Source organism: Meriones unguiculatus, chromosome 3 (genome assembly GCF_030254825.1).
Source record: "Meriones unguiculatus strain TT.TT164.6M chromosome 3, Bangor_MerUng_6.1, whole genome shotgun sequence".
NCBI classification, from domain to species: Eukaryota; Metazoa; Chordata; class Mammalia; order Rodentia; family Muridae; genus Meriones; species Meriones unguiculatus.
The window spans coordinates 131,857,812-131,879,338 of NC_083351.1; the positions used below are offsets into that span (position 1 = coordinate 131,857,812).

The 21,527-nt window shown below is 47.4% G+C and overlaps 1 protein-coding gene across 3 annotated transcripts in view; it reads right to left on the reverse strand.

Moving 5' to 3' along the window:
• Positions 1-710: 710 nt before the first annotated feature.
• Positions 711-21,527, reverse strand: part of Dapk1 (death associated protein kinase 1) — a 150,037-nt gene continuing 129,220 nt past the window's right edge. For all 3 annotated transcript variants that reach the window (XM_021650451.2, XM_060380545.1, XM_021650452.2), the window contains 7 exons: positions 15,116-15,338; positions 13,873-14,061; positions 10,949-11,146; positions 9,949-10,087; positions 8,417-8,537; positions 6,383-6,571; positions 711-3,204 (listed from right to left, as the gene is read on the reverse strand). In XM_021650451.2, coding sequence (XP_021506126.1) covers positions 1,972-3,204; positions 6,383-6,571; positions 8,417-8,537; positions 9,949-10,087; positions 10,949-11,146; positions 13,873-14,061; positions 15,116-15,338 — 2,292 coding nt within the window. In that variant the 3' untranslated portion in view covers positions 711-1,971. The remainder of the gene's footprint in view (positions 3,205-6,382; positions 6,572-8,416; positions 8,538-9,948; positions 10,088-10,948; positions 11,147-13,872; positions 14,062-15,115; positions 15,339-21,527) is intronic.

A 21,527-nucleotide genomic window follows, 5' to 3' on the forward strand; every position in this document is an offset into this window, starting at 1 on the left:
TCAATTGAAGGGTAAGTAAAGCCCACATTTGTGACAGAAAGCAGCCTAGTGGACACAAAGACCACTAACTTAGTTGTCAATCTCATCTAAGAAACCATAACAGAAACACCCAGAACACTTGACCACATCTGTGTTCTAAAGCCCATCACAATGGCCCATAACCTTTATCACCACCTGAAAGGTCCTATGCATCTTGTGTGAACTTTCATAACTTTATTTTGGTTTCTCATGTAACAGAACATGAATTCATCTATGGAAGATGAATCCATAGGGAAATTGTCAGACTTGTAAGGGTGTTCAAGACACTAACATCACAACAGACCCCGTCTAAATATTATCTCATTTAAGTATGGCCATGCTCATTGAGCTAAGAATGACCACTAGAAATAAAATACAGTGTTAGCCAGTCAATGTCATTATGTTGTCCATTTGAAACATGACTTACTACCATCTAATGTTGTGTAGAAATCTCCATGTTTAGCAATGAATGTTCATATGCAATCACTTAAGAAATAATTTAGAGCCAGCTTGTATTCCCTCTGCCACATCTAGTTTATAAATAAATAAGCACTTAGGCAAAGCGTGGCACTTTCCAAGTCCTGGAGATTAAAGTTTATCTGGATTCTGGATTAGTCAATGATGGGGTGCAGAACAGTGGGAGGGGAAATCCAACAGAGAGTACAATTTCTTTTGAATCAAGGACTAACCAATCAAATGCAATAAGCAACAGTTTATTTATAAAACAAAAAAAAGAAAAAACTTAATTATTTTACGACATCTTATAGATAAGGTAAAAATACCAGTATTAATATATATGTATATACATAGTGCATATATATGTACAGATGATACGGCAACATTACATGCTTCTCAGGACAGAAGAATTAAAACGTGTTCCCTCATACAGATTTAAAATTCGATCACAATCTCAATCACCCCAAGAAAAGTTGTTTCCTCTCATTCCTCTCTTTCAGACTTCAAGTACAGGAAGTGATCAAACCGAGATCTCAACAGAGAGCACATCTGCAATGCACCAACGACAACCGACTGCCGTGGATTGTGAGCTGGGCTCTGCAGCATTCTTAACACAGGTCTCCATAATACTACACTGTGTCACCTTCTACCTGAAACGGGAGGGAGTGATGAGGCATGACAGTCTTAGGTTTCATGTGGATGTTCACGTGGATACTTTGACAAAAGCAACTGAACATTTGTCTTCTTATAGCAACACTGGCCATGAACACTCTGGGGAGGACTCCTTTCTCCTCTTTCTCTGCCAAATGAAACACAGAGCCCCTCCCTAGAGAAAGGAAGAAGAAAGAAAGAAAGAAAACAAACCAAAACCAACAACTCAGAGTGAAGCACCTCTGGATGATCAGCGCACAGCAAGGGACAGAGAGGTAGCGTTTCCTTGGTGACAGCTCCGGGCTGACTCTGATGATTTCAACACACCCTCTTCTGCAAAAGGCACTCACATATTGTCTGTTTATAAATCATACAGTGGGGTCCAAGCATGGGAGTCTCGCCTACAAATATAAAAGAGATAAGCTGAGGAGCTGGCACAGCAGAGAAAAGGAAAGAATTACACACTGTGGATAAATGTGTGTTCCTTTTTTTTTTTTTAAGGATAATTTAATAAAGGAATTTAAATTTTCTTTTCATTGAAAAGTTTGGGATTCCAATAAAATTATCAGCAAGAAGCAAGGTATTAGAGGACAAGAGATGGAGTCCAAAACACTGTTAGAAGGGGCCTAGCTTCCCAAGTGGCCAAAGTAAAGGATGCGGTCTGCTCTTGACTAGGGGATGCATGAGAGGGAGGGAGATGGAGGCTGGGAAGCAGGGAACAGGGCGGAGGGTGTCTTCAGGAGCAGAAGGAATGCATGGGGATCTAGGCTGGGAAGGATGGGTTGCCCCCTCCCCACCACCCTTACATCTCGGTCCATCAAGACCCTGCCCAAGCCAAGGCTGCCCTCACCGGGACACCACTGAGCTAATGGAATTGTAGGATGTGCCACTGTTACAGCTTGAGGCGTAAGCCTCCTGGCCATTGCCATCAAGGTTGATCTTGAACACAGAGGAGGCCTTCAGTAAAAAGTCCGCAGCATCCCGGCGCCCCAGCTCCCGAAGTTTGGATATAAGGACGCCCACTGTACTCTCAGGGTAGGAGGTCCATTCCTGTAGCAAGGCATGCACTGGGCTGGGCAGGAAATCTCTAGGAGACCTGGTGTTGATGTTGTGCTTGGCCACCATGTCCGGGAGGCCCAAGTTCATGGCCAGAAGGCACCAGTCCTTTCCCATGGGGTCCGGTGGGTCAAGCAAGCGACTCAGTTTCCTCCGGGTCAGGAGACTCAGGTCTGATGCGTGGATGTCCATGCCGAGACTGGCCTGTGAGTAGACATCATGACACCCAAAGCATGTGACACTGCTGAAGCTCTCCTTGTACCCGCCCATGGTGTTGGTAAGCGAGCTCTCCTTCAGGGTCTGTGCGCGGAAGAAGTCCCGAGGCTGGTAGACCATGACTGGTTCGTGGTTTTCCCGTAGCTGCTGGGGGCTCAGGTAGTGCTTCACGGTCAACAGCCCTGGCAAGGTGGTGGCCATGACATTCTCGATGGTGCTGCACACTGAGTCCAGCAACAGGCAGCACTTGATCTTCTCAGTCTCCAGCCCACGCACCTGCACCTCGATGCCCTGGCCGTGGTTGACCAACAGCACCAGCACCTCAGCCCCACGGTTGGTGATCCTGCAGCCGCTCACCCACAGACGGATGTCCGCGTCTCCCTCCGCGCTCTGCTGGTGTATCCACCGGCACAGGTTAACCTGAACTTTGTGAAAGATGCCGCAGGGGAAGGGGGTGAGGTGCTCTACGGGGACGATGCGCACCCCACCATACACCATCACTTCATCCTCCTCATCAGCCCAGGAGCGCTGGAGGCTATCTGTTTTGATCAGAGCAGGAACATCCACCATAGTCCCACTACTCAGGTCCCTGGCGCAGATGTCCATGGCATCCAAGATCTGCAGCAGCTCCTCCACGTCACTGTCAGGTACCAGGCGCTGGATGTCTTCCATGGTGTAGCGGCCCCGATAGTGGTGCAGGGCCCGGGGTGTCTCCACAGACAGCAGCTTCCCCAGGACGTTGGTGCAGAGCCAGCGCGGATCCAGCAGTAGCACATCCTGCACCGTCTCGCTCTGCATGATGTTGATCTGCAAAAGGGAACATCTCACGGTCACCAGAGGAAAAGGAAACCCAGGCCAAACACGGCTATCACCCGGAGCTCAGTGGGGAGGCACTCGGAGACGTGGATCTATCTTTAAAACCAAAGCTGAATCCTGCCCAGGCTGGCTCCTGAATATCAGGAGAGTTTCACAGAGGCTATTCCCATAGGGGTAAACACTGCAATTATGTAAAGACAGAAACACAACCAACAACAAACCAAAGCAGCAAATAAAAAAATGAAGAAAGGTTTGGAAAGGAAGGGAGACAAGAAGATGGAAAGATTGGCTTCTCACGGGATCTGAGTCAAGAACAAACCCATCATTGAATAAAAGCAGCTATCAAAAGAGATTATCAGGGCAAAGGAAAACCCCAGTGTGAAGACAATAAGCTCAGCCACTGTCCCAAATTGAAGCTGTGTTTCTGGACTGTGTGTTTTTACTAAGTTTTGTGTGAGAACAACCTTGTCTTTTGAAATACTCAATGATTTATGGGTAAAATATGGTGATGTTTGTGAAATAAATGAAAAAAGATGAGAGAACGGAGGGAAAGGAATCAAAACGTAAATAACTGGCCAATGTCAGCTGAGATGTTCAGTTCTTGAGGATTCATGACAGTGTCTGTAGTTTGTCTGAGACAGGAGTCATTATACAGTGACTTCCTAGGCCCAGGCAGGGCTTAAATTCTTCATCTTTTTGTCTCAGCTTTCTGAGTGCCAGGATTACAAGTGTGTCCCTGAACACCTAGCTTACATCATGATAATGCAATTTTCCAGAAAAAAAAGGCTCAAATATTGAAACTAACATGCTAATAAGATGTAAAATTTAAATATATTTACTAATTTTTTTTGTATAGAATTTTCATAAGTTTGCCCCTGTGATAACCCCTCAACTGAAACAGAGGACAAGAATGACACCCAATGGTGACCACTGTGTCTATTTAAAAGCACGAAAGCTGGAGAAAAAATGTGAGAAGAAAATGAAATAACACCAGAAATCTAGAATTTTTTTTGGGGGGGGGCCCTTTTAGGATATAGTCTGAAAAATGGCATTTTTCCAGATGGGCTTTCCTTGCAGTGAGCTCTGCCTCCACCTGCTGGCCGTGGGAGTCTACTGCACTAGTGTGGCTTAGGGCATTCAGCACCTTCATCTTCCAGCCTCAGACTTAACTTCTCCAGAGGAGATGGTCCACTTTCAACAGGGCCGCTTCATGCTAAGCAACTATTGTTATTTCTTTACAGTCGAGACAAATAAAACTTGACCCATGGAGGAGGAAACCAAGGAGCTCATGGTTTGCAACCAGGCTTAAGAGGCTGCAGCTGCATAGAACCGGCCCACAATCACGGAGCTTTCCTTTCCTTTTCTTTCTTTCTTCCAGTCTTTATTTCTTAAAGTTTTAAGCTCAAAGGGAGAGGGAATGTGATATGAAATTAAGAGGGCTATACATCATGACATAGAAAATTTCTGGTCAAAAACTGCAATATAAGAGAATCCTGTCAAAGGAGAAAGAGTATTGTGGGGAAGATGCCTTTCATGCCTAGCTTTGCCTCGCCATCTTCTTCCTTGCGTTTAGTTACTTTACAGTATTGCTACTCAGTCAGCCAATCAGCTGGCAGTTTACTGGGATTTTAAAGGCTGACCTTGCTGTTTGAGGCCCTTCTGAGCCAGGACCTCTAGACTCAGTATTAGTTCCAAAAATAAACAACTCATGACAAATATAATCTTGATGTGGCACCCAAAACCAAAGAATCCAGCTTTTGGTTTTTAATAATCTCAGATTATTAAATGATTTAATAATCTGCTTCTAATTGTTACTCTTGGCACATGTGGCCACTTGAGTTCCTAGGAGAAAAGAGATTTGTGAATAGCTATGCCATTTTCTGGGCACAAGCATGTGTTGCAGTTAGAACAGCTTCCATACTGGGCCAAGTCTCACACAACCACAAGCAAAGACCAATTTCTGTCACTTTGAGTGGGTGTTGCTTCTTGAGGGGTCTTTACATGTGTGGCCCTAACTTCAGGCACTCTGCATATCAGTGTCTCATTGTCCACAGACACCACCCCCATGAATACACCTTGCAGGATTTTCTCAGTGTTTGTCAACCCAGGACCATTCTGGAGCATTTCAGTTCCCTCAGAGCAGCCAGTCTAAGGCTGCCAGGAAAAACAGGAAAGAAGTGGGTGCCTGAGGCAGCAATGGAGACCCAGTTACCCAGGACAAGACCAACTAACTAACAGGACCTAGATGACAACAGCGAAGCAAACAAATAAACAACAAACAGAGGCAGAAATGCAAAGGGAACAGTTGATTCCACTTGGTATGAGCTATGCACACACCTCACTTCCAATAATGCAACTGGCAGCCTCTTAACTTCTTAGAACTTCAACTTCATCAACACACACACACACACACACACACACACACACACACACACATTCTAGGGCTCTAACCTCCACCAAGCTACACACCCATACATGTACTCACACACATACACACACACACACACACACACACACACACACACACACTGAACAATGGAATAAGCTTGTCCTCCTTTTAACAACTATAAAGCATACAGATTCTATTCAGTCTAGAAACAAATCCAGCCTGAACTGGTTTTGGTGCAGCTATAATAAGGAAAACTGTGTTCGGTAAGGAAACTTTAAGGCCTCATTTACCACATCATGCCTATGCTTAACTGGGCATGCATGTGACAAAAATCAGATGCATAAAAGGAAAATAGTCTCAGTAAGCAAAGACTTATATAACCCAAACCTGTCAATCAAAATAGAGAATCTCTCAGACTTTGTCCCTTGAAGGCAAACTTAGCCCTTTTTTAGGCCTCATAAAGAAGGCCTAGACTCCTGAGCACCTTCACTCATGTTACCTGCTGTCACTCTGGTCAGTGTATTTCTTCCTACTCCGCACTATTACTTTGCTTTGAAAATGTATTCATGCTATTCTTGTTAACCATGTGAGCCTTTATTTCAAGGCTCAGAGACATAAAACCCAGACCCAGACAGCTGGTAACACTGAGGTGAAGCAGAAGCAGAGAGCAGAGATTCTGTGTAACTTGGTGGGGTGAGAAGAAACTCATGGAATGAGATAGTATAGGTAGCAGGGTCATTTCTGCTCTGCCACTGGGGCTCACCCATGCCCAGCACTCACCTCCCCCATGCTGTGCAGCTGCTGTGCAATGCGCCTGAGGTCATCCTCAGAGGCCAGGGGGTTTAGCTGGTCCTGGACATCATACACAAACTGCTGCAGTGACATGAGCTGGTTTGGTCCATTGAGCTTCCGCCAGGAGGGCAGCGTGGAGATGATCTTCTCACAAAGGTGAGTCATGGGAGGACAGCCCTGGACAAGTAAGGGAGACAGGTAAGCCACTGATAACTGTGACCCTCTAAGTACCAGGGAGCAACTCCATTCATGAAGCACAAACCGGGAGTGTGAGGTCAAGTGCTTTAGTGGGTCAGTGCGGGGTCAGTTTCCTTCCTACTGTTGTATTTAGGCAGAATCTAATAACCAGGCACAAGAGGCTTGGTAGTGGTTTTATGTGCAAGGTGTGATCAGCCTTACAACAATGTTTTAGGAATTATGGGCTGATGTTTCACTCACACCTTCCCTGCCTCTAGCTTCTATCTCTTCCCTTCCTACCTCACTAGTTAGGTAACCATCTTAGTCAGACAGAAAATGAGAATTTTATCAATATCAGAGTGGATTCACATGATCTGCTGATGAAATATCATTAGACCAATAGTTAGAAATTGGCTCAAATTTTTTTTTTATTTTTATAAAACACATCAAGGTGGTAAAGCAAGCCAACCTATGCTTCACATTCAAATAATCCCACACCATCCTACCTGGAAACCACACATCAATGAAGCATTACACCATTAATTATGCAAAATTGCATCTTATGTCACCTAAATTCCACTCCTTAATTTAAAAAAAGCAAAACTGGGGACAGTTTTCAAACTTGAAAACGTTTAGAAGAATTCCTCACTCTCGAGCTATTTTAAAAACACATTCTCCAAAATTGTAATTCATGATACTTATTGTTTTACATTTGTACAGTTACAGCTTTAATCCATCCACTTTGGGGATGTGTCGTGAGCAGAATGATCCAACTTCTTTCGTTATGAGCAATAACCAGTTGTGCTTGTTTATTAAGTAACTGTTTTCTCTATTAAACTGAAGTAACATCTTTTCTTTCTCCCTTCCTTTCTTGAAGCCTGTATGTGTATTTGTGTGTATGTGTGTGTGTGCACACACTACACATGCACCTGTGTATGCCTACATGCAGAGGCCAAAGATTCAAATCTACTGTCTTCCTCAGACAGCTCCTCCACTGAGTGACCAGACAGGGGCCCTCACTCAACCAGAACTCACTGATTGGCTGAAGCAGCTGACCATCAAGCTTCAGGGAGCCTCCTGTCTCTGCCCACCCCACTCCCCAGTGCTAAGACTACAAGTACACCCCTGTGTGCTCGGGGTCCTGAAGATCCAAACTCGGGCCTCTGTGCACTGAGCACCTGAATAACCGAGCCATCTTTGGCTCAGCCTCTCTGCTTGCTAGTTCATTTCTATGGACATTGTGATTTCTGGGGATGGCCTCTAAGCTCTTCTGTTTTATAATCTGTTTCGATTATAAAACCTTTGAAACATGTTCTCTTCTTTCATTTCAACTTTAAGATGAAAATCGCAATGCCGTCCATCATCATCCCATTCAGATTCTGGCTCACTTGTGTAAGTGAGGAAAACGCAACACATGTTCATATTTTACGTGCAGTGAGAGCAGTCTCATCCAATGTATTCTCATCAGTTAGCACACATCCTTCAGTAAATTTTGCTAGTGAGTATTTTTCTTTCCTCAATTTGTTACACATACTAAAATAAATAAAGCACACCAGAATTGCTGTTGTAACTTACTAAAAAACTGTTCCATTTAAAGATGCCCGGAACCACTGTAGGAACTTGATATACTCAGAGGTGGTCCACTGTTGCCCATAACGACCCTCCATCTCCTATTTTGTGTGTTTCTTGCTCTTCCTGCCCCTCAGGAACAGCAGAACAGCACCTGGACACACCTTAATCTTGGCTCTTACTGTCAACCTGTCCCCCTGAAAACCAAAACAAACTGAAGGCAGTGCAGTGGGGCCAGGACCCTGACCAATGCTGGCATCTCCACAGCGTACTCACTGAGACAATCTGACTCCGTATTTCTTGCAGGTGATTCCGAAGAACCTTAATGTCCTTAGACCCAGATGCCCCAGCGTCCAGCACAAACAGCTTATTTGAGACGTGAAGGTCATTCCCGAACCTATGGCAAGAGCAGGAACTTTGTCAGCCCTCAGTCAACTTCAGGTCTTCCCCATGAAGGAGCTGGGTTCCTACTAGCCCCAGTGGCTGATGGGAGGAAAGGTGGAAGGGTCCTGGTGACCCTGAAGATGCCTCTCTGTCTCTGCTATTGTTTGGACTCTGGTCGTCCCTCTAGATACAGTGCACAGGAAGTCAGTGTGCTCTCTCCATAATATAATCTGGGAGTTCAGCACAGTTAAAGGAAGAGAATGTAGGATGATGTCACACCCTCCTGATGTCACATCCTCCTCCCTTATGTTTTGGCTTTCCAAGGCAGGCAGGGAAGGAAATGCTACTGATGATGGAGGGCTAAGGGCACAAGCAGAATAAGAAAGTCCCACCACTGACCTAAAAATATTCACATAAGGCCTCTTTTCTTGTCAGGAAGAAAACACTGTGTCTCTCAATGATAATGCAAGACCTGAGTGCCAATATGTTACACGATGCTGCAAGTTGAAACTCTGTGTTTTAAAGATTCATTTTCATTTGTATGTATGTGTATCTGTCTCTGTGTATGGCAGCCTTGTATGGGTGCCCACAGAGTCCACTGAGGCCACTGGATCCCCCAGAACTGGACTTCCATGCAGTTGTGAGCTGTGTATGTGGGTTCAGGTGCTCTTAACTGCTCGGCCATCTCTCCAGCCCCCACGTTCAAACTTGTTGATGGAGCCTTGGAGCCCGCTCTGGTTTGGGTGTGGTCTGTCCTCCAGGGGTGCCTGTGCTACAGAGGCTCTGTCCCCAGTGTGGTGACAGGGATGTGACCAAGAGGACTCCACGAGGACTGATGAAATGGGCTTCAGACTTCTCACCTCCTAAGCTAAACACATCTTTTCTTTTTGGTATATCATTACAGCAATGGAAATCACTAACAGGCTTTAAGGAAAAAAGTTATATTCTCACACTCCTGTGTAAGAGAAGCAGAGGACTTATATGATAATACTGACAGGAAAAGCACCATGGTCTTTTCTATTCTGTTCTGTCCCATCCCATCCTAACCCATTTAGGAGGTTAGCGCTTGAATTAGTATAATGTTGTGAAATACTAATTCAAGTGCTAACCTCATAAATCCCAAAGCCTGAGAGAAGTCGGCTCTGTGTGGAGGTGCTGGGAAATGAGAGGAGAGTGGGCTGTGGCCTTTCACCTAGTCTCTTTGTGTCTAGCAACATTTATTGTATGTGTACTCATTGTTTTTATGCAAATAAAATTTCAAAAAAGGATCCATCAAAGATGAAAGTTCCTTCAGCCACCTACCCCAACCCACCCTAGCATGGCCTGTTGTATCCTTTCCCCTGACACAGTTCCCCAGTCCAGATGCTTACCCCATCCCACCAGCAGGCCTCCCTCACCTGTTCCCGCCAGCAGGCTGCTCTCACCTGTTCCTGATCTCTTTCAGCAAAGATGTGTCCTTATCATATCCAAACTCGCCTCCAGCAGGCCGAGGGATGTTCATGATGTCAGCATGTGTGGCCACCAGGACAACTCGGAGTGGGTCCTTCAGCTTGCCTCCAAATGCTAAGGAGAAAGTTACCCTGAAAGAATCTGATCTCCTCTCTAACTGATTCTACTGCCCCAGAAGGAATGGTCTCATGCCTAGACCACCTGTGCCCACAGACTCAAGGGCTACAATATGGAGTGTGGCCCCTGATCCTGGTCCTCCACCAGAGTTCTCACAAGATAGCAGGGCAGACTGCAGCATAGAAAGCAGCTGTTGGGGCTTCCTTAAATAGGCTTTGACACACAACGGGAAAAACTGCAACCAGGGACAGCTTTCACTGGAACAATAACAAAAAAGCCTGAATGCAGCCACACTCCAGGGAATGCCCAGAGGGAAGCTGTCTTCAACTCACACAGGCAGGGCAGCTCCTCACAGGAATGGTTTTAAATGGTAGACAAGGGAGGAATAAAAGGCAGAACAACATCCTCTGGGAGGTCAGCCCAGCTGATACTAAGAGCCTGGTTTTTCTGGAGAAGGAAGCAGCTACTGAGCATCACCCTGGACCAGGGACAGCTGCTCCTGCTATGGGCAAAGTCCACTCCATCATTCTCTCCTCTAGCCAGTGTGCTGAGGCCAGGCCACCTGGGTCTTTTCAGCAGGGCTGCACAGAGCTGCATACTGAAGGATAACCCCTTCCACTGATGACTGCTCCAGGACTTTCCAGAAGGGAGCAGGAGCCATAGGTGGAGGACTCCACTGTGCACTCAGCAATGATGGCCTTGGTGATGGAGTACAGGAGAGAAGTGGCTATCAAGGATGGCTCGGGATTGGGAGGAAGCCACAGCTGGGAATGCCTTCCTGTAGGGTCTGAGTGTGCGACTAGCATGAGGACCCCAATAGAAGCATCAGAGGGGCAAGGAAGGAAGGACCTCGCTCACCTATGGGTTCTTCTACTGGGACCAGAGACTTCAAGAAACTCAGCCAGAAAATCACTTGGTTCAGCTGGATCTCATAGGGTTCTTCTAGACTGAAAACGATGACATGGATGGACGTGGGATCATTGGCAGCGAAGTAGTCATAGCAACAAAAGTACACAGGGTTTCCAGAGAACTCCCATACGCTGAAATCACCAACTCCTGAAGGAAGGAAGTAAATGTTGCAGTCGGGAAACACCCAACTTCAGTGGCCGTTGGCACTCCAGGGGCTCTGCACAAGCCTAGTGACACCTGCAGCATGTGTCTGTGTGAGTACACAGCAACTTATGCAAGGTGCTCCCCATATGCAGTGCTCCCAGCCTCTGTAATGGACACGTCCCTGTCTGTTCCCATCTATGACTATGTGACTCCGTCCTAAAGACTTTGGTTAGGATAACTCTGGCTATATCTGCAGCATATTTACTCTAGATTCTCCACAGATATATCTGTGTGTTGTAGATATGTGGGGCCAAGATGCAGATGGGAAAGTGTTTGCATATACAAACAAGCTTTGACTTTGATTCCCCTTTAATATTATCATATAAAGAGGTAGCGATCCAGTCAGGAGAAGGAGCTCAGCACAGAGTGGAAGGTTCTGGAAGCAGAAACAGACCTTCCAGCACTGGAGGCCTGGTTTGTGGTGGGGATTTTGAGAGTGAGGCCCAAATACAAGCTCTCTCTCTTCATGCTGCCTGACCAGCTCTGTCCTGGGAAGCTGGGAGGACACACAGCTTGAAACAGAGGAAGCAGACAGGGACTTCAATCCTCGCACACTGGGTCCCCTAACCAAGCAGCACTGGCATCTCCGGGGAAGCCCTGGGGACCCAGCAGTCTGTGTTCTTACAGACCTCCCTGGTAGTCCCCTTGCAAGCTGGTGTTAAATACTCACAGCTTTGGGTGTGAGATGGTTTTCACTAGGTACAGGATAATCATAGGGTCTCACCAGTGTGTCTAACTTGTAGCCCCTGGGTCACATTCCAGCATAGCTTAGGAATGTGGTTCAACACACCTGTAGATGATGATGTCATGACACAGTGATGAAGGGTTGGACACATCTGAACATGACATGATCCTCCTGTGTTCTGCAAGTCTCCCATGGCAGACATGACAGCAGGCTCTTAAACACACATCCCTCCTCATGCTCACTCAGCACCCCCATCAGACTGTATCACTGTCCCTGCTGAGGGACCGTTTGTTTCTCCTGAGGATTCGGGAGCTGCAGGCTTCATCCCCAGTGAAGTGATAGAATGGCAGAGGCGGGGCCTAGTGGGAGGTGGTTGAGGCAAGGCCCTCAGGAAGAAGTTAACACTGGCCTGGTACTTTAGTACCCTTGGGAGTTGGTGACTCTAAAGAGAGAAGCTGCCCATTTCCCTGCTCTCTGGTTTGGTTTCTCAGAATGTCACCCTCCTATCATGATGCTATCTGCTTGCAAAGGGAACCCTCAACAGAGACTGAGCTGACGAGGCCACCTGATGTTGGGTTTTCAGCTTGTGAATCTATCAACTAAATACCTTTTCTTTATAAAGTACTCTGCATCAAGTATTTGAGTGACAGGAGCGGGAAATGAAGTGGTAAGATAGTGACCAGACCTGAAAATGGAGAATCAGCTTTGGAACTGAGTAACAGACAGACTTTGAGTGAGTCCTGAGACACAGGCCACCTCCTATCCCCCATACCCATCACAGGCCCACAGCTTAGGAGGTCAGACTGACTTCACAGTCTTCATGGGCCACTCAGGATTCTGACTCCTGCTTCACGGTGAGACACTGTGGGTGCTGCAGTTATGATACATGTAGGCTATACTGAGAGCAGACACATGTGACATCCACATGGTACTGATTTCTGCAGGCATGCAGAATGCCAAGGGCTGTGAGTCATGGCAGCAATCACTAAGATGTCAAAGAAAAGCCTGAGACGCCAGGCAGGGGCTGTCAAAATGGCACACCTGTGGGAGAGACTAGAAGGCCCAATGAACTCACGGGGTGGGCGGCAGCTAGGGCGAAGGGAAGGCAGAGCTGCTAGCATCCTGCAGTATCAGCTGGCAGAGGCTTTGGCACTTGGAGACTAAGGTTTGATATCTGCTTTGATGGAGGCACTCTGCCTCAGTCCAACTAGCCTGTCTTCTTCCTGGGTTGCCCTTTGGATCTGGAGGGTTATTCTCACCCACATCCCACCACTGTGTCTTGGGAAAGTAGCCAACTCATTTACTGACCTCACATAACTTCTTAGCTGCACGGAGGTCAAGTCTGAGCTGAGACTTGGTCTCTCACTCTCTAGCTCAGGCTGGCTTCAAGCTTGTGGTAACCCCCTGCCTCACAGGAGCTGGTAGTATAGGCATGAGCCACAGTTCCTGGTTTGGACTTGGGTTCTGAGCTGAGATGACAGAATTTAAGACAACAGAATGACTGCACTGTGAGGGCTGCTATACTGAGGCTTGCCTAGGTGACATGAAAGCTCTTGCCTCTTTCTATGTCAAACAGACAACACCAAAACATCCAAAGAATTCCCTATGTGTACATCACAGCCTTAGGTATGACTATCAATGTGTTTAAACATCACCTTTTACTTGGTTTCTCAAACTTTGAGGTGCTGTGTGAATCATTAGATCCCCATCTAAAGAGGCACTCAGCTCTACTTTTCAGAAGGCACTAGTCAACCAATAAGTATCTATTAAGCACCTACTGAGTACTAGGTGCTTTGCTAGGTGCTGACAGCTCCCTACCATGTGGTTTTGCCTTCGGACATGTAGGCCTGGTTTGGCCCCTTATTAGGCTGAGCTGGACTTTGGATATAGCCGCTATCACCTGGTAAAAGCTCCCTTTTGGTGATGAATTAAAGCCCTGTGAAAGGAAAACCAAAGTTCCTTCCCTCAGGAAGGTGTCTCGTACCATTCAAATAAGCATTCTGGATGTCGATGGCTTTGGTGGACTGGTCATCCGCCGAGCAGTGTAGGTGGTGAGATGGAGCCACGAACACTTCCAGCATCCCTTTGGTGAGGCCAGGCTCAAACATCATGCTTCGGCTCCTCACGCTCACATTTTCACAGCCGGGGTACAGGTTGTTAATGCTCACGGAGACTGCGGGCCAAAGGGGTGAGGCTCAGGACATGGTGTGGGAACCCCAAAGCGGGCAGTGGAACGAGAAGGGTGGACTTTAAGACAAGAGGTGGGTAAAGGAGGCAGAGATGGGTCCATGGAAAGGAAGGACTGTGGGGTGAGGGGAATTAGATCCATGTGTCTTTCTCCCAAGCCTCACAAGACCATTGGGGCTCCCCAGGAATGTCTCATGCCCAGCACCTGTGTCCAAGACAACCACCTGAGAGGGGCAGACATGATTAGCAGGCTGTGGGCTCAAGCTAGCAGAGGAAGGTAGGCAATATTTGGCATGTGGTCTTTCCTTCCTACAGCTCAGTGACGAGGCTGCATGCATAAGAGGCCAGGATGGGCTTACTGATAGCAGGATATAAACAATGGTTTATGCAGGGCACAGTGGTGCATGTCTGTAATACCAGAACTCAGGAGGCAGAGGCAGGTGGATCTTTGTGAGCTTGAGGCCAGCCTGGTCTACAAAGTGAGTCCAGGACAGTCAAGGCTACACAGAGAAACCCTGTCTCAAAAAAAAAACAAACAACAACAACAACAAAAAGTAGTAAATTATGAAATTACAGGGGGAAAAAATGCTGACTACTGCCCTCTAGTGATAACAAGAGGCATGAATGGAGAACCATTTCAGTGTGAGGGTCATTAGCAATTGCTAGGCAGGCTGCCAAGAGTTCCTCCCATGAGGCCAGAGGTTTCCCTCTGGCCTTACAGACACAACATAACACCCACAGCCCCCAGGGGAGCCAGAAAACAGAGATTTGACAGTCAGTGACAAGTGAGTATGAGGTTCCTCGGGAAAAAAAGTCAAGTAAGTCCTCACCAGTCTAAGTCACCCCAATGCTTATCTCACTTTAGGAGGCCTGAGAATTTGTTCAGTTGTAAGGTGTGTGGGTGTGTGGGTGTGTGTGTGTGTGTATGTATGTGTGTTTATGTGTGTCTTGACTGGTGTCTCAGCCTTTGCCTCCAGGCATCTCTCACACTGGAGAATGCTGAACCCAACAACTTCAGGAGTTGGCCACCACGGAGCTACCTGTCGGCTTAGCAGCCAGGGGCGACGGTGGGAAGCGTGTGGAGTTGGTGGAGGAGAGCCTGGGCCGGCGCCTTCTGAAGAAACTCCTTAACAGCCCACACTTGAGAGATTCCACCAGGGTGGATTTCCCTGATCCCGAGTGGCCGAACAGCTTGAGCTTGATTCTGGGCTGGAGATTCTGTGTGGGTCGGAGTTGCTGGATGAACAGTCCTCGGTGTGTGTCCTGTTGGAAGATGACAGGCCCTGCCCTTAGTCATGGGAAAAGTGAAGCTCTGGGCAGGCTGCATCCATGAGCTCAGGCTTTCGGGTCCTGGCTCTGTACTTCCTGCTTGAGCTGGGAATACACTACTGTGCTGTTTCCACAGAAATGTTTTTAACATTAGGAAAACGTGGCTTTGCAGCCATCGTTCTGAAGAGTGGCATTCAGGGACTCCAGTCCCCATGCTGTCAACCATTTCTGCTCTCATCTCAAGAGCCCTTTCTATTCTCTCATCACCGGGAATCCCGGCCTATTAGCAGTCACTACCTTTGCCATCTGTTCAGCCCCTGGCAACCTCTGCTCTGTCTCTGCAACATCTGCCTGTTTCTATGGCATTTGGATCCTAACAATTTGGGTGGAAAATCCTGTGAAGCATCAACTTGGACATGAAATAAGATAAGCCCCATCAGTCAGAACAGCAAGGTGCCTGCTTCTCTGTATGGAGAGGCCGGGGCACTGGTGGTACTGTCACCCTGCCCCCTCTCTGGGCTGTGAGTTGGTTCCTTGAGAGTTGTCTCTGTTTGTATGAAAACTCTGGTTCCTTTCAAGAGCAAGCGCTCTGGTATGTTTGAAAGGTTGGGTTCCTTTATGGCCACAGCACAAGGGGCAGAGCCTGTTGTCTTATGGGACTGGTGAGATGCCATCACAAGGCGAGGCCACCTGCTGTGGGAGGGCTGAAGCTCAGCAGAGTGGTCTTGCTCTTTTCTTTCTGGGACCTAAGGAGAAGCATGAGTCTCCCCAGGAGGATTCTCAGATTCACTTGCTCATTCGCTTTCCCATAAGCACAGGGGTATCTAAGTGTTAAGCTCAGTGCTGAGAACTAGAAAATTTAGACTGTCACATCCAGAGCTGCAGCCATATGGACAAACTGACCTCAGGGGTGACACGTGTGCCTTAGATGGGATGTTTTTGTCAAGAGGTACAGCACACTCAGAGAGCTCATCTCAAGTCTGTGCTCTAAGGCATCATTGATGACACAAGCTCTCACCCTGTCCTCAATACTTGCCTCCTTCTTACCATCTCCTGCTCTCTCCCTAATGAGAAGGACCTTTCTGAAGACATGACATGTAGTTATTGCATGTCTCCTCCTTCACTGGGCTGCAGGGGTTTCCCCTGTGATGTAGCCTAATGTCCATCCACCCACAAAACCCATCTGTCTGTCATCTCCCGCAAGCTTCCTTTCCTGCAGGCCTGACCCATGTGTGGATCGCCATCATAACCCCAACAGACTGAGCCAAGTGAAAGGCAGGGTTGACATCCCAGCCCCGGCATACAGAGTGATCACAGTTTACAGGAGCATGAAACTCCCAAAAGGCTGGAACCAGCCCTTTCTCAGCACTGCCCCCTCAATGTGCGCATTTGGGGACATGGTGCCCAATGCCAGTGATCTAGGGAGTCTGCCACAGCCTTGGAATTACTAAGAATATTTGCCACTGGTGGGCACTATGGAGAGATATATGTATTTTAGATTCCACAAAGTGAGGACATTTGAGCCCTGGATGGAAGGTGTGACTGTATACCTCCTACAGTGGAGAATGTTCTGGGTCCCTGGGACTTCTGAGCACCTGATCAGAAATCTTGTTTACAGTCATATCAGCTTAAGACTTATTATTATTATTTTGCACATAATCTGGTAGTGGCGTCGGAGGTGGGTGGAGGGAGGTTGGGTAGAGCACAGCATTATCGGAGATTTCTTAACAACTTGGTGGCTGGCTCACACAGTATTTAAAACTTTCATTGCTTTCATGTGTTTGTCTTGTGCGCATGTGTGTGGATGCTGTGGCACAGGCACAGAAAGATGTCAGAGGACAGCTTGAGAGGGGCAGTTTTCTCCTTCCACCATAGCAGACACTTTTATTTCCCAAGCCATCTTCCTGGCCCAGCTTAAATTTCTGTTTTGCCTTTATTCATTGAGGCCGTTAGGGCCCTTGTAGCCCTGAAACCATGCTGTTTGAGTTGTCATGACAACCGCAAAATTGACACCAGTGGTAAATGTTCTTAGTAATTCCAAGGCTATGGCAGACTCCTAGATCACTGGCATTGGGCCCCATGTCTCCGCATGCACACATTGAGCCACATCATATTTTACTGCAAATATTTCTCTTCCAAGTTTTGTCTTCTTGTTGATGAGAGTCTACTGAGAAGTATTTGCACAATTTTCCTGCGTAAGGAATTGACTTTAGATCAGTGAGATGCCATTACAAAAGCTATGCTGTGAACTCTCAGGTGACAGCCACAGAGCTGTGTTTGATCCTCCCCTTTTCAGATAAGGAAACTGAGAACCAAAACTGTTACCCGAGGCCACAGAGCAAAGCAGAATCTAGTACTGGTTCTTCTATCCTTCCTGGAGTGTGAGGGAGGCAAACAGTGGAGAGAAATAGACAAAACAAACAAACAAAATCAAACAAACGAAAAACATTGCCCACTGGGGCACTGTCTCAGACACAGTATAGCTGTGGGGGCTTCTTGACATTAGTAAGATTTATAAACCATCACTAGGAAAGTGTGAAAAATGAGAAGAAGGCCCTCCCTACGTATATTTCCACTGGGATGTGGCTCATCACATTAGCACCTCATTGTAATTTTGTTTCAGAAGGCAAATCTTTTCACTGCTAGGAGCAATAGGGTATGGTCACCTGATCTCGAGAGCTGCAGCTGGTCTAAAAGAAAACAGTGCTTTGCCTAATTTACACCTTGGTTTTGATGAGGCCTAGATCCTGGGGGACCACACAAGCAAACACATGGTCTCACTTCTCAGGTCTGTACCAAGAGGCATCAGACAGGAGCGGATTCCCACAAAAGAAATCCTGTGTCACCTGCCTCCTGCCTGTGTCCAGGTCCCTTTCATAGCTCCTTTTCTGTCCATCAAAAAATGGTGACCTTAGTCAAGAGATTTTAGTGGTTCACAACCTTTCTAATGCTGCGACCCTTTGAAATGGTTCCTCATGTTTTGGTGACCCCCCCCACCATAAAGTTATTTTTGTTGCTACTTTATATCTATAATGTCTCCACTGTTATGAATCGTAATGAAATATCCGTTTTCTGATGGCCTTGTGTGACCTCTGTGAAACAGTCAGTTGAAAAGCCAAAGGAGCCAAGATCCAGAGGTTGAGAACAGCAGTTTTAGAATATAAGCCACGAGGTCCACTTTCTCATTGAGGTTGGCAACGCACTACACTCTCGAAAAAAAAAGAAAAAGCAAAGCATCCTTGGGTGTTCTCATGTCTGAGGGAATTTAACCTCATCTTATAGGAAGGTCCCTCACAATCTTCACTTTGAACCCTGTTGCCTTGCCAGAAGTTTCTGATGGCATTCTCACTTCTGGCCACTAGATGGCACAGCAGGGACAAGCTGAGGAGCCCAAATGGGGCTGACTCCCTGGAAGCCAGTTTCCACCAACCCAGTGAACTGTTTTCCTAGCCCAAGAAATGGCTCTGGGCCAGTTCTAGAAGGTGCTACGTATGTTAATTGGTTTGGAGGGGGGCACAATAGTCCACATACATAGCTGAAGCTCTGAAACAAGACCTGGCTACAAACCCAGCCTGGCTGGACCCTCAGTGCTGGGCCTGATAGAAGCTTGCCCATCCAGCACCCAGGGGGAATAGCAAGCTGGGGTAACTGCTACTGCAACTTTTCTCAGGTCTTATGATGTCCTCCAGTGTATGTCCCCTGAGTCTATGGGTGTGACTAGGCCACACACAAGGCCCGGGGGATCAAAGGTTTGGGTGAGTCCTCTGTGCAGGCTGCACGTGAATTGGTAAGAAAGGACACCTCCCAACACTAAGGTGTGCAGGTTGATGACTGAGAAGCTTCTGGGGGATTCTGATCTGCAAGACAGTAGCACTTTCATCACTTGCTTTACGTACTTGCTTGGGGAGTTATTCTACTTGTTTTCTTGCCTCAGACTCACAGAGCAACTGGCCTGCTTGGTTCTGGGCACGCTCACAGCACACTGGCTAGCACCACACTGGCTACCAATAGCACCCTCCCTCTCCTCCAGATCCTGACACCAAGCCTGAACCTGGTGGGTCTCTCGGTTTGCAGTTTTCTTTCTTCAGCACATTTGCCCTGGCAGATTCGCTTCACTTGCCCACCAGGAAAGATGACTAAACCCACAGACTAAAAAGGAAGCCACCAGCAATCTCAAGATGCCAGAGAGGAACCCAGAGAAGACACATTTCTGTACTGCACATGCCGGAAGCTGTCAGAGCAAATAGGAGTGAGAATCCTAATTATACAAATGTCCTTCACTCATGCTGAATTTTAATCCCAGATAACTCATAACATTGTCCATTTTCCAAAGCATTCCCCCTCTTTAGTATCTGTATAAGGAAAAATAATCTGACAAATGTGACAAATGAAGTAAACCAAGTCCCCAAAGCCCTGATAAACTTGGAAAGTGCAGTGACAGAGGTGATGAAAATGGACTTCAAGGCCAAGTCTAATACAGACCACTCCAAGTCTAGCACAGCCGCCTTCCCTTTCCTTGCATTTAGGGGAAGAGGCTGGGTCTGGCTAGGTGGCAAAATTCAGGCGGTTAGGATGGAGGGACTGAATGGGCTGTTTCCTGGCAGGAATCTACCTGAGATAGAAGAGAGAGGACAGCTTCATCCTGTTCATTCTTCTGGCTAGGGGCAGCCAGAGGGCAGCTGTGGGGCTTCCAGAGCCCACCAAACAACAGTGTGCTGGGAGCTCACTCCATAGATGGACCTCACCTGGGGGACCCGCAGGCTCTTTATGCTGAAACATTCCCACCACATCTGACTATTGGAGCCCAGAGCGATGTCACCGACTGGGAGGAGACACTGGCTGGCTCTCAGAGACAGTGCCAAATGTTCCAAGCCCTCCATGTTGAACTGGGCCAGTGCAGACTCTACACAGCTCAGCCCCTTAAGTTCCTACTGCTTATCCTGTGGTCATGCCCTTGGCCTATGTGGCCATATAATCATGGTCCTAGCAGTTCTATCCCTCCAAGAAGGGAAGCTCCTAAGGTCCCCTGGATGACAGGCTGGAAAGCCCTCCCTGGGCCTGTGTTAGCCCCTCAGGGCACAGTGATGAGCACAGAGTCTCTAACTCTCATGTTGGCTTCCACTGGTACCAGTGACAGATGGATTTGGTTCTGTCCCTATAGGCCAGTCCCCACATTTCCTCCACAAAGGCTCAAAGTTACATTCCTAGTTGGTGAAAACACAAGGGGTAGCTTTTGATAATACCATAGGCAGCGACCACATGGAAGGGCACCCACGTGAGGGAGGCCACAGACCACCTCTCCCCTGAGTGGCTCTAACATGGGCAGAAAACACAGCATGGTGTGAGAGATAATCTTCTGCTTTCACAAAAATGAAAGGAGAGAAGAGGTGAGAGAACAGGGGCCTGGAGGCCAGGGACCAAAATCTTCTGCAAAGACAGGACTCCCACCCCACTGCAATGCCAGCAGTACCCTGGTCAGAGCTACCGTGGAGCATGGCAGGAAGGCAGGCAAGCACAGCAGACAAGCTGTAGCCTTCCCTCCTCCCACACAGTAGTCTTTTTGAACATCTTTCCTACTGGTGACATAAGTGATAACTGCAAACAAACGCACCCCTGACTTTCTCTGCAGGCACTGGAGGCTTCTGCAGCAAGCTGCTGCCCTCACTCTTCAATCCCCAAGGCTGTTGCTTTGACTTCTGAAACCAAATCCTCTGATCAGGTGTTTTCAAGTGCTGGTGAGTTATTTTATTCAGGTACATCTGAGAGAATATTATTTGGTTCAGGACTTAGTTTTTACATCCGAGAGCTCTGAACAAAAGAATGGATTAGCAGGGTCCTGCCTCACACCAAGAGGATGAAGGCTAAAGTCATGCGTGGACAATGAAGGCAAGTGTGGGTCCTGTTGAACAATAACTCTATAAAATCCTGCCTGATGGAACAGAAATGCCAGCTCAGAACACTAGGGAGTCATCTAACCAGTTACAAGGCAGGGTGACTCGCACAGGCTCATGGAGATGTCTCCATGCTGGCTAGAAATACACACTGCAAAGGCCCCGTTCCCACAGAAAGACCAGGAAAGTAGACGTGTCGCGAGATGGGTCTCTCCGCTCTGCCCTAACCCTTTCAGTCTCTTTGAGGCCAGGCTTCCCTGCATGGGCATCCTCCTCTGTGAACCCTGGAGAT